The sequence below is a fragment of the Colius striatus genome, chromosome 17 (assembly GCF_028858725.1).
Source record: "Colius striatus isolate bColStr4 chromosome 17, bColStr4.1.hap1, whole genome shotgun sequence".
Classification (NCBI taxonomy): Eukaryota; Metazoa; Chordata; class Aves; order Coliiformes; family Coliidae; genus Colius; species Colius striatus.
Window position 1 is genome coordinate 3156807 of NC_084775.1, and position 12668 is coordinate 3169474.

Here is a 12668-nt window from a genome sequence, read left to right on the forward strand (position 1 = left end):
CCAGTGTCCAGCCTATTCGTACCTTATAACCTTGCAGTCTTTGCAAGTCAAGTGAAGTTGAAATATATCACGACACTCCACACTTTCTATAAGCTGCAATGGAACCTGCAATTAAAAAGATTACATCATTTTATTTCAGACAACACTTAACACTGGAATTTCTTTGCACATCTCACAAGGATTTATTATAGGACTAGGCGGAGTCTGAAGAGAGAGAGAGAATAACTCTATAGAAAACTCTATAGAACTACTTGAACAGCTCTGAAGTATGGGACTGTGTATCAGTAGTGTCAGGTCTGTTGCTGTTTAGTCTAAAAACCTTAAGGGATCACATGAAAACAGCTGAGAAGGCTTCAACACTGGTGACAAACACAATGGCAGGAAAAGCAGCAGAAACCCACAAGCTCCTCTCTCAGGGAAGCATCTTCCTCTCTTATAGGTCTGCATTTAGGGATCTTGGGAACATAATTTTAGCTGCTGGTGTCAAAATGAACTGCTAAATAAGGTTCTCCTTAACAGACTGCTGCAGCTACATGAAAATATCTTGTATTTGCTCTTCAGGGAAAAAACCACTTGGCCTGTTTAGATCAACACTTGTGATCAAAGCAGCCACATTTAGAGTTATAGTGCTGCATTATTTATTTTTAAAGGTGCAGCTATATGCATTTATGTTTCATGGCACATGTAACTAGCAGCAACTTGATCAGGCAAAACATGTACACACATGTAAGTGCCTTCAAGGATAAGGAGAAACCACAGGGTGAAAACATAGCTCTCATTAGTATTTTTGGACCTTAATCTGAGACAGGCAAATGTACATTATTGTCTTAAATAAATAAAGGCAGCATTTAACTATCTTACATAGCTGTCTGAAAGAGGATTTACCTAATACCTACAGGAAGCATAAAACTGAATTGTTTATTAGATTGTGTTGAACATGACCCAAAGCAACAAAACCTCTGCCATCGAGATCCTTCAATACCTAGGCTATCAGAGAGACATTGAAATACTCTGGTATCTTCTTTGCCATCAGCAGAGTGTGACCCATCAGTTTAAGTTCTGGTTTGGGGCTTACAGTCCAGAGTCCTTCTGAATGCAAAAGCTCAAATACTTGTCCCGAGCTCACAACTCCCCCAAAATACAACAGGTAGATATTGCCTTATACTCAACCTTTATCCTTTCCCTTGTCAGACCACAACCAAGAGGCAGTGCTGGACTCTCTACATAGAATCACAGAATGGTGGGGTTGGAAGGGACCTTTAGAGATCATCTAGTCCAACCCCCCTGCAGAAGCAGGGTCACCTAGATCAGGTAGCATAGGAACATGTCCAGGTGGGTCTTGAAGACCTCCAAGGAAGGAGCCTCCACAACCCCTCTGGGCAGCCTGTGCCAGGGCTCCCTCACCTCACAGGCAAAGAGTTTTTTCTTAAGTGGAACGTTTTGTGTTCCAGCTTCATCCCATCACCCCTTGTCCTGTTTCTAGCTACTATAGAAAAGAGGGATGTCCCAACCTCCTGACACCCACCCTTTGGATATTTATAAATGTTAATAAGATCCCCCCTCAGTCTCCTCCAGACTAAACAGCCCCAGTTCCCACAGCCTTTCCTTGTATGAAAGATGCTCCAGTCCCCTGATCATCTTGGTGGCCCTGCACTGGCCTCTCTCCAGCAGTTCCCTGTCCCTCTGGAGCTGAGGATCCCAGAACTGGACACAGGACTCCAGATGAGGCCTCACCAGGGCAGAGCACAGGGGGAGAAGAACCTCCCTTGACCTGCTGCCCACACTCTTCTTGATGCGTCCCAGAATGTCATTGGTGAGAAAGCACTAACCCCCATCTGCCATGACCAGCAAGGCTGGGACAGGCAAGTTATCCTTTGTTCCTTTTGTGGTAACTGGACCAAGGAGACTAGACAAGATGGTGTCTGACAACAGCCCAGTACTGTGGGTATTCAAAGAAAACTGGAACTTGAATTTTAATCCATATTTCCATTATTATTACTATTTTAAGATCTGTGAAAGTCTAATATGAATTATGTAACTAGTAACATGAAGGAAGATCCCCTCCTGTGAGATAAACCCTCTCTATTTGCCATCCTTAAACATAACCTGACTGCAGAGACATCTGCAGAGAACAAGACCAGCAGAGATGCTGATGGACATACATACCAACATAATAGAGCATTTAAATGCATTACAGACAAGATCAGATGTACTGTTGCTATAATTAAACTTTTTAACTGCTGATTCCTTCCATGCCTTCTCCTGCTTGACTCTAGTCTGCAAGGTAGTTGTGATAGTTCTGCCTGGTAAGTTCAGGGACTGGAACAGACCTCAGACTGGAGCATCTTCATTCTTTTTTCCCAACTGGACAACCTCACATACACTCAATAATTTAAATCTGCCATTGGCTTACATGGAATCACGGTACCTTTCCCCAAATGAATGAATTAAGACTTTAGAACACTTGATCTTTTTTTGAGCAAATGCTGCTTTGTCTGTTAGTTTTGGGTTTTTTCCCTAAGCCCTCTTTTATTGCATTTTTCCCATGTCCATCTTCATTTAAGCAGTTCTTCACCTTGCTCTCTCCCCCAAGCAGTCTGGTTCTGGCTCCTCTTCCTTCTGTCTGCACTGTAATGACATGGTAAGTGTTCTTCCACACCTGCATTATTTTTAATTTCCTTCTTTCAAAGTCACTCCTTGTTCTATGTCCTTTCAATTTGCCCTCTGCTCAACAGCCATTCTTTTCCCTCTTTTCCCCTTGACAGCCTACATGCAGCTCACCATTTATTTCCTCAGAATCTGCCAGTTTTTCCTCAGGGCAACCTTCATATCAATCTATTAAATTCTCTTTTCCGGTAATAAAAATCTGTCCTCTGATTCTCTTTCACTTTCAATCTCTTTCCTGTTCATTATTCTTTTCCCACTAAAATTATCTGCTTTCATTCCCCAGTCTTCCCCACTGATAACCTTCCATTTTCATTGTTCTGTTTTTCAGGCTGATGCATGCAGAAAGTCAGACACCCAGTGCAGTTAGCTTGCTCTTGAAAGAGCCATCAATTCTATTTGCAGGCATCTCACCATATCACAATGGCTATCGAAAGCAAGCAGTGGAGAAGCAATCATTTTTGCTTTTGTAAGAAGAAACATGCATTGTTATCCAAGGCCAATCATATCAGCATTATGGAGAGTACTAGAGCACCATGCCCTTGCAGTATCTGTCTCTTGACTGTCTCTTCTTTGAAATGATCTCATTTGAAACAATAGCAACATTCTAGAACTCAAGACCTTTTCTTTCTGAAAACTCTTTAAGAATATTTTAATAACTGGAACTGTCTGTTACCTAACAGCAGTACTAGATGTATTTAGAGAAATCTATCTCTGTAGCTAGGGAAAAAAGCACAAGTTCTGGTTATACTGGTGAAACAACTCACCCCACAGCTCAGCCCTCGACCACAACGCTCAGTGGTATGCAGTGGACCACAGCTAGGCTGCTATAGGCCAACCCCTCCACCAGTGACTGGGCTACCTACTCTCCCCTGGATACCATTTAGCCTGAGGCTCTCTAGGGTACCACATGGCACCCAGAAGCCACCAGCAGTAATTTCTTCTTGTTTTCCCAGTTCAGAGCTTGGAATGTCAGGGTTATGTTACAGACTGGTTACTTAAACAGGACAAGGTCAAGGCTACGTGTTACACGTCCTGAAGCGTGGTATAATAGGACTTATGGAGGAACTGAGGATGCAAACTCAGCTCTGAAGGTCTTCAAGGACTCTCTTAGGTGGAGTCAAAGCCCCCCAGGTGTGATCTTGTTCATACAACCTACAAGGAGTATCTGAAGGAAATTTTGCTCTTAATTACAGTTAATTACACTTTGGTTTTGTCTTGAAGGCAATCATTTAGTTCCCCACCTGCTTTCACAATTATCATGCATGCAACATGAACAATTTCAGCATCAGAACCATGAGAACAAAACAAGGAGCAAGCACAGAACCAGCACAACTGTGCAGTGTATGTAAGGAAAGTACCAAACCAACCATTTTTCCATTAAAGGCCAAGCAAGGGAAAACTCACATTAAAACTCACTGAATCACCAAGACTGAGCCTCCCTCATCTTGCCAGCATGGCCTTTCTTTTTTACTGTGTCCCAAATCTACCCTTTGAAAGAGGCTACATTCAAGTCCACAGTTTCATAAACTACACTCAAATTTTACTTCTCTCATAAATAATGTTAGTTTACAGGGAGAAAAGATGTTTGACAGCAACATACTGCAGTGGCCAGCTGCAAAGTTTGAAATGTTCTTAAGGAAAGCCAATCAATAGAGATGGGCCTGGGAACCAAACTTGCCATGTGCACTGAGAGATCGTTGTTGAGTCTGCATTTTTATCCCATGGATAAATGTAAGTCAACACTTTTGAATGTCATAATCCCTCCAATTTATACATGGTCTACTGGATCTTTTGTTTTTGCATTTAAAACACTATGTTCCTATTACAACTGTGATCTAGGAAATTATCCATGGAAAAGATTTACACACACAGCCATTTTCTGCAGTGTTGCAATGTGAGCATTAGTAACTTTCAGAAGTATTTCTTTTCCAGCACAGGTGCACAGAGAGTGATCCAGCAGCACTGGACTGCTTCCTGAGGTTTCATGTGCATTATTTTGACAGTCAGTCTATTGAATTGTAAACACAGAGAGAACAGTGAGATAAAAAAATAAACCAAAGACCAGGAATCCATTTTTATCTGGATTCCATTTCCTTTGTTACTAAGGGGCAAGTAATTGCTGTGTGCTCTCATAGTTCAGGAGTTGTGGCTGACACATGGCAATTGTAAACAACTAGCCAGGGTCAAGACAAGCCTTGAAATAAGGAGACTGGTAAAAAAAACCCATCAGCAGGAAAGAAAAGAAAAAGCTTTGACTGTTTAATTTTACTGGTTTTACTAGAAATAGCCACCAAAAAAATCTGTGCTGGGTATAATGTCCCATGAAATTCTATACAGTTCCCAAATGGTATTACAACTAATAAGACTAGTACACATCAGCACTGCTGCTGCAAAGGACGACACAATGCCCACTGAATCCATGGCTATGATCACGAGTGGCTGGATATATAACCATTTTTCAGAATGGATACTTAAGATTCAAGCTCTTTGCAGAAATGAAGATGGGATCTCATTCACAGACCTCTTACATCAACAACTGTGCTGTTATTATCCACCTTTGGTAACTGGACCTATTTCTACCTTTCGAAGCTACAAGCAAAGCACAAATCTCGCTTAGCTGCTCCCAACAGCCCTTCAGAAGCCCGTTTATTTCTCTGAGTATACACAGAGGTCAGGGAGAACAAACAGCTGACACAGCTGTAAATAGAATGTAAAGTTGAGTGATGTAAAGTTTCCTCAGAAGCCTGATTTTCAGAGGTGCTGAGTCATCTTTTGATGCCTAAATCCGTACCCGTTCTCCCTGAAAGATGTGATTTGAATGTGATCTTTCATTACCCGTAACATCAAAAGGCAGGATCACCACACTTTTATCCTAAATTCCCTTAGTTGGATTGAGTTCAGAACGCCTCTGTTACCAGAGTTGCATGAATAACACTTACATTCACAACAGACTCCTTGAATTTGATGTGAAGCCTGTAATTAGAAAGTGCAATGATGGCATCCTCTGCTCGCCCGACATACTCCGTGCTCTCACCGTGGAGTTCGATGAACGGGACCTTGAGAATGGGAAGAAAATTCTTTTAGGAACCATTTACCAAAAACATCTGCCTTCTGTAAGCATGTACCCAAGCATAACATCAAAATGAAACACTGCTGAGAATTCAGCCTAGCTCTTCCAGCTAAGGAGGAACGTTTGGGGCAAGGTTGGTTCAGAGGTTCATTGTACCTTTATTTTTTTAATGGATTCCTCATTTTCTCTTAATTCTCCTGAGAGGTAAGTGCTGTGTCAGGCAAAACAATGACTTGTAATGAAAAATCTGAGCAAAATAGCCTCACATTTTGGCAAGCAGTCCAGACAAACCCTTGATTTATGTTCTCCTTTCTTACTTAATGGACAGTGGCATTTCCATAATGTTATTAAATTCATCCTGAAGTAGGCAAAACATTGTAAGATGAATAACCTTCGATGCTACAGCTCCCCAATATTCATTAAGCAAGCTCACGTTACCAGCTTAGACTGGATACCTAAAAGCTACACAGCTGAAGTCAGTTGGACAAACCATACTTTTAGCTTTCTGTTTCTCAGTGCAAATATGAAAAGGACAAATGCTCAACTAGAAAAATCACCCCATTTTACACCCACTTACCTTAAATCAATTACAAATATCTCCTATTAAAATTAAACAAACTATCCCTTCAACTGATACGACTGTCTACCTGGATTAGTCATTTGAACTCAACTGTTCAGAAGGAACTTTGGCAAATTAAACCAGACCCTATCCATTTTGTGCAGCAGAAGGCTTTTGGCTTCTCAGTAAGATGTAGGAATGGTAGTAGTTAATTAGCTTAGTGCTAGTTTAAGAATCAGAGTCCTAAACTATGGAATAAAATCTAACAACTGACATGACCACACAAGTAATGTCTATGTTTTTCAGACACTTCTAGGAATCTCTTCTAATATCATGCACAAGGTCTCTGTCCTACCACCAGTATGTGAGTATTTATGGGTTTCTGCTGTTACTGGGCTCAACTGTGAATTACAATTGTATGGGAAAGCCCAGAGAATACATAGGTCAGCTGGAGAGATGGTGATCTCAGCTGGCAAGGAGCAGCGTGGTAATTACCTGAAGGTTCTCATCCTCTCGGATCAGCTGCTTCCTGGGAAAAATCTGATTAGCCTGGATGCATTCAAGGCTGTGCTGAGTCTCTTCATCCTGAGAAACAAAGCATTACAGTTAACCTACCACTGTCACTTGCTGCTGCCTTCACTGCACAGTAAGCTATCAATGACCACTGAAAAGCTCAAACAGGATGAAGTGTTTGGAGAATTCAGTTATCAGCAGCTTACTAAAGTTACTAAACTTCCAAGGGCAAGCACCCAAACAACTAAATATGATATCAGAAACAAGCTTCCTTCCTGCACCCTGATTAATAAAGTCATTAAAAGACAGGCTTTTAATGGTATTAAGAAAAAAAGCATCAGCCTCGTCTAGCACTACACTTAAAACTCAACAACCCCACATTTAAACATTAACTCTCCCATGAACTCTCCAATGTTTTCCAGATTTTAGGCTATTCTGCTTGGTTACAGATTCTACAAACCCCTTTGTGCTTACCATGACAGGCCCTGGATAGGAGGAGGAATCCTCGTCTTTACTCACAATACTTTGAGTCTCTTCTTCACGTATTAAAATCTAGAAACCCAGACAAGTTCAACATCTCAGTTAAATTCATTTTCTTTTGGCAAACAAATCCAAGTGAACTTTTAAGGACTGAGAATTCAGCTGTTATAAAACTGCAAGCAAACAGTAATTATGAAGAGATGAAATCCATACAAACTAACTCTCCTGAGAGACAGAATCATTTCAAAATGTGTCTGGCTCCTTCTGTACATTCTGAAGAATCATCTTTGACTGTACAGCCAGGAGGATGCAGCCTGAATGCAGCAATTACACCAAGGTTTAGCTAATTGAAGTTAAAACATGCTCATCTTTCTAAATCAAACTGCATCTTCTCCCAAGTTACTTGCAGATTCACAAAGACATAAGGTATCAAACCAAAGGGATCACTGTGATCATTTAGTCTAACATATTGTCAGAGTCTCCTGAAGGAATCTCGTTTCAACTATGGCCTGTGAATTAGAATCCACATACAGACAGAATTCTTTGGTTTATAGTGATGATAAGTTCTACATCCATGGATGTACCAAAATATCCATTTTCTTGCAGTGACCTTTACAAGAGCTACTGACTTGCTTCACCAATAACACTCCCCTCATCTTTTATCACCTGAAAATCTTCTGGAAATATTAAAGATCTTACAGTCTTGAAATTTGGGCAATCAATCCTGTCAGGAGCTTAATGACTGGAGTGAACACAGGAGTTACAGTTTGATTTTAAGTTTTATCTTGCATTCAATTCTTTAAATCCAGGTAGGCTCTCCTTTTTTTAAATAACAAGGATTCATTCAGATACTTGATGGTTCTGCAGTCTACAGCACATAAAAGATATAAAGGAAAATACACCAGTCGAGCTCAGTCAGTTCTCATTCATATGCCACTTCACTTACAAATATATTTCAAGTTATTGGTGTTGTGGTTGATGGAGAAAACCAGTTTGAATCCATTGGCTCCCAAGCACACTACCACTGCAGGAAGCACTAACTACAACCTAGAGAGGGTGCAGAGTATTTACAAAGGGAAAAGGGGCAGCAGATGCACATACTCTAAAACTGTAACACCCCACTGCCTAAAATGATCAGCGAGAAGAAAGCATTACACTGTCTGTGAAACCTCTGTTAAACAGGAACACCACAAATGAAATGTCTTTATATTCCCAGAATAGGGGGCAAAGAGCATGTAAAAGCTTGTAAGTTGGTTCAAAACGACACAGCTCACAGAAGGATGTGTGTAAGCATGTGCAGGTATACAAAAGGAGGAAATGATGAGCAGAATCAAGCTGGAACTGCCACTAATCCACAAAAAATAATGCAAAAAATAGGTATAAAATCCCATTTTTAAACAAATAAGAAAAACAAAAGCCAAAAGACTTGGTAGGTCTGGATCTATCAATTTTGGAAACTGATAAGCAACAATAAAAATCAGCACAGACATTTCCACCCCCACAAGAACAATGGTGAGCAGGAACATTCTTTTCAGTTATCAGAAACGAAGGACATCTAGAAATGCTGCCTACCAACAGCAGCATGAAGGTGGTACTACTGCTAGTATTCTCTTAAAATAAAGCTTAATAGTAAACATTGTTAATATTGTGTTTTAAAAAAGGCAGAATTATTTAACATCTTTATTTCAAAAGCAGCAGAAGGATGGTTCATATTTAACTCACATTGTAACTGATGAGACTATTTAAAGAATCACATTGATTGAAACAAAAAAGGCCATAAATTCATCAGGTTTGATCTTTAATTTATCAGAAGCCATAAAATTCCAGCCCTTATGTTCAGAACAAGAGCTTGTGCTTGAACACAGCATGACTTGGGGTTTTCCATATGTTGTGTTTGGGTACACTTATCTTCCAAACCCACATCTCCTCTTGACATGAGGATATCAAGTAAGGAGAGGTTTGACAGTTCCCTCTAACATATCTGGTTTCAGCTTCTAACCTTCTGGTCTCCCTCTGTGTTTTTCAGGTTATGTGATGCCCCATTCTCCTGATCTACAAGACTTATAAAATGAGCCTCCTGTTCAATCCAACTGAAAATGATGGCTGGCTAAGCAACAGGCTTTCTGGCCGTATCAACCTCTCTCTTACAGCTCCCGCATCAAGAAAGGTGCAGAGTGGATTAACTTCGCAGTGTATCCTGACATAATGAAGACTAACGATTCAAAAGAAGAGGGGTTTAAAACCTGTGAGGTTTACGTAAATCTCCATTAATGATCATAGAATCACAGCATGGTGGGGGTTGGGAGGGACCTTTAGAGATCATCCAGTCCAACCCCCCTGCCAAAGCGGCTCCCACCTAGATCAGGTCACACAGGAACATGACCAGGTGGGTTTGGAAACCTCCTGAGAAGGAGCCTCCACACCCTCCCTGGGCAGCCTGGGCCAGGGCTCCCTTACTTCACAGTGAAACAGTTTTTCCTTATGTTTCAATGGAACTGTTTGTGTTGCAGCTTCATCCCATCACCCCTTGTCCGGGCACTGGATACAACAGAAACAAGTGCTGCCCCAACCTCCTGACACCCACCACTGAGACATTTGTCAATATTAATAAGATCCCCCCTCAGTCTCCTCTTCTCCAGACTGAACAGCCCCAGGTCCCACAGCCTTTCCTCACAAGGAAGATGCTCCAGTACCCTCAGCATCTTGGTAGCCCTGCGACACATTCAACTATCAGGTCTACAGGTAGAATGAAGAGAGATGAGGAGTTAGGGCATGTTCATATGGACACTTTGGAGGAGGACATCTCAGTGAGGGTTTCTGCAAGCTGCTGGAGGTAGGCTGTTGGCACCACTGCTTTCTGTAACTGGCTATCTCTTCACCAGCACCAACTCCACTCTTCCAGAACTGCAGCCACTGATAAAGTCGTTAAGACTAAACATTTGCAGATCAATTTCTCTAAACAATTTATGGACAACTTGAAGAAATCTTTCAACATTAATAGCAAGGCCTTCTGAATAGGAAAAAAATACCTTGCTATTTCAGAGGATTCCTTCAAGCACACCTATCAAAGAACCACTGACTCTATTAAAAAGATGAGCCTTTAAAACAAATCTGATGCATGCTTAGTATCACTGATGGGAAGTTTTAACATACTAGTCACTGTGCTGGAACAAATCCTTTTTTATTTTTGCTTAAATAGATATATTTGCTTTTAAAGTTCACTATATAACCATCTACATATTCATAAAAAATAGTATTAGCTTAGAAAAGTAGGGTTGTTAAAATTTCTTATAGCTGTGCTTCTAAAATCCAGCATCAATCACCAAAGGAGACTGTCCAAATTACTGCAGGACCAGTGTCTTATTCAAACTGCTGCATTCCACTGCAAAACAGCTTCCATTGTACCCCTGTGGCTTTTTACATGGATGTGAGAATCCTCCTCTTTGAGGTGAATTTGGGGACAGTAGTATGGAAAAAAAATGGCAGTTTTCATTTGAATTGGGATTATCAGATATAAACTGTGATGCTGCAAGATAAATGGTACAAGAACTCACAAGACTGTTTTGAAAACAAACCATTGCATGCTAACACTGCTTCTGGGTATTAGTGATACACTTCATCAACTTAACTGCCACAATACAAAAGTACTTCTAAAAATTGCTGGCAAAAATAGCAAGAAACACTAAATAAATTATCTGATGGACAGTGAATATATCAAAAGAAATAACTCATTTCTAATCATGCCAACAAGCTGATCCCACTCACTTTCATGATCTAGTGATCCCTGGATTGAGCACATGCACCACTGAGACAGAGACCACAGGCTGTTCTCAGCAGCAGCCCATACTGAGACTGTGTGAATTAACTCTGAAAACACACTGTCAATCTCCATTTCTTTCTCTATCAAAGCTAATTTCCATTTCCATCTGTATATCTACCTAACTCTTCATACAAACAGCAAAAGGATCCACAGTGATTGTCTGATACCTAGTAAGAGCATTTCTGACCCTACATTAAGAGAACTGCCTCAGAAGTGAGAACAAGAACATCCTTCACACTGTCAACTCCAACAGACCGCTGCTGAACTTCACCCGTGATAATTAACACCCCATGCTCCTCTGAAGGCCAGCGTGATACAAGTGCCAGTAGCACAAACTGGATGAAGAAATCTATCCTCAAGGTGACTTATACCTTTTTTTTTTTTGATTAATAGCAAACCAGAATGAGAATGCTCATTTTGTTTTAACTGCAGCCGGCAAACTATCAGCTCTCTCCTGACAGTAAAACCTATTTCCCAGAAATGAAACGGAAACGTTCCAATATAGCTTAGATAATGACTGACCAAGAAAACATCTTATAACTAGGATCACCTATAAATAGTAGAAAGCTTGTACATCGTGTAGTGAAACTTGCTTTTATTGTTTGAAACTTGTTTTTTGTCAGGACTGAGGCCAAAAAAGGTTATGTTACCAATTTACTGTGCTGCCATTCCAGTGGTAGTTTCATGTATATTAAATTACAACAAAAAAGAGGTCAGTCTTGTTAATTCTTCATCCTTATGTTCTGCTTGAAAGGATAAATGATTAGTAAAGGTTGTTCAGCCAATATGGGAACATCTTAATTACCTGTTTTGTTTCAGATGTGCCTTCTGGTCTAAATTATGTACATAATGAAGACTAGCAATAACCATCTGTTTGTCAGTGATTCCAAACAAAAAAGATTATATAAATAAAGGATCACTGCAATTCACATACATTTAAAGGTACTTGGTCTTACAGCAAGGAAAAGGATAAATTGGAGCTGGGAGAGAAAAAGGAAGTACCCAAGCATTCCCTGCCCTCCCTGTTCAGATCCTGAACTCCATTCATTTTAACATCAAAATCAATTGGAGTTGACTTTCAGTCTCAAAACGTAGCTATTTACAGGCTGGGTCACAGCTGCCCTGTAAGTTTTAGACATGGATCTAAAGGCTTTGGCAAAGCAGCATTAGAAAACTTGAGAAAGAAATATTTCAAGAATGCAATCCAGTTCTAGCAAAAGATGTTTCTGCCACAAAGTGAAAACATTTCTTCCTCTTTCACAGGTGGACGGAAATTATCCTAAGGACAAACACTTGGTTTCCCAGGTTTCAGTCCCTGACAGCAAGGCTTCCCCTCTTTCCTGGCACCACTTACAGAAGTAACTGAATTGCTTTCTGAAGTATTTACTGAGGAAGTAACTACATCTGCACCTTACTCAAGAGTAGGAGCAGGACAGACAATTGTGTTTGAAGGCTGTGGACAACTAAGAAGTCTTTTTAAAAATGCAATTAAAGGTTGCAAATTTCAACTCAGTAAAGCACTCATCTTTGTCTAACATCTCAGAAAATGCTTTGAGAGA

At 40.4% G+C, this 12668-nt stretch overlaps 1 protein-coding gene and 1 long non-coding RNA gene across 6 annotated transcripts in view; one reads left to right on the forward strand and one right to left on the reverse strand.

Moving 5' to 3' along the window:
- Positions 1-12668, reverse strand: part of MTMR3 (myotubularin related protein 3) — an 84533-nt gene that overhangs the window by 39240 nt on the left and 32625 nt on the right. For all 5 annotated transcript variants that reach the window (XM_062010343.1, XM_062010346.1, XM_062010342.1 and 2 more), the window contains 4 exons: positions 7284-7361; positions 6792-6881; positions 5607-5723; positions 23-105 (listed from right to left, as the gene is read on the reverse strand). In XM_062010343.1, the coding sequence (XP_061866327.1) occupies positions 23-105; positions 5607-5723; positions 6792-6881; positions 7284-7286 (293 nt within the window). In that variant the 5' untranslated portion in view covers positions 7287-7361. The remainder of the gene's footprint in view (positions 1-22; positions 106-5606; positions 5724-6791; positions 6882-7283; positions 7362-12668) is intronic.
- Positions 9333-12564, forward strand: LOC133627081 (uncharacterized). The gene is made up of 4 exons (XR_009819929.1): positions 9333-9675; positions 9800-10122; positions 11248-11469; positions 12373-12564. It is a non-coding gene; the product is annotated as an uncharacterized LOC133627081 (long non-coding RNA).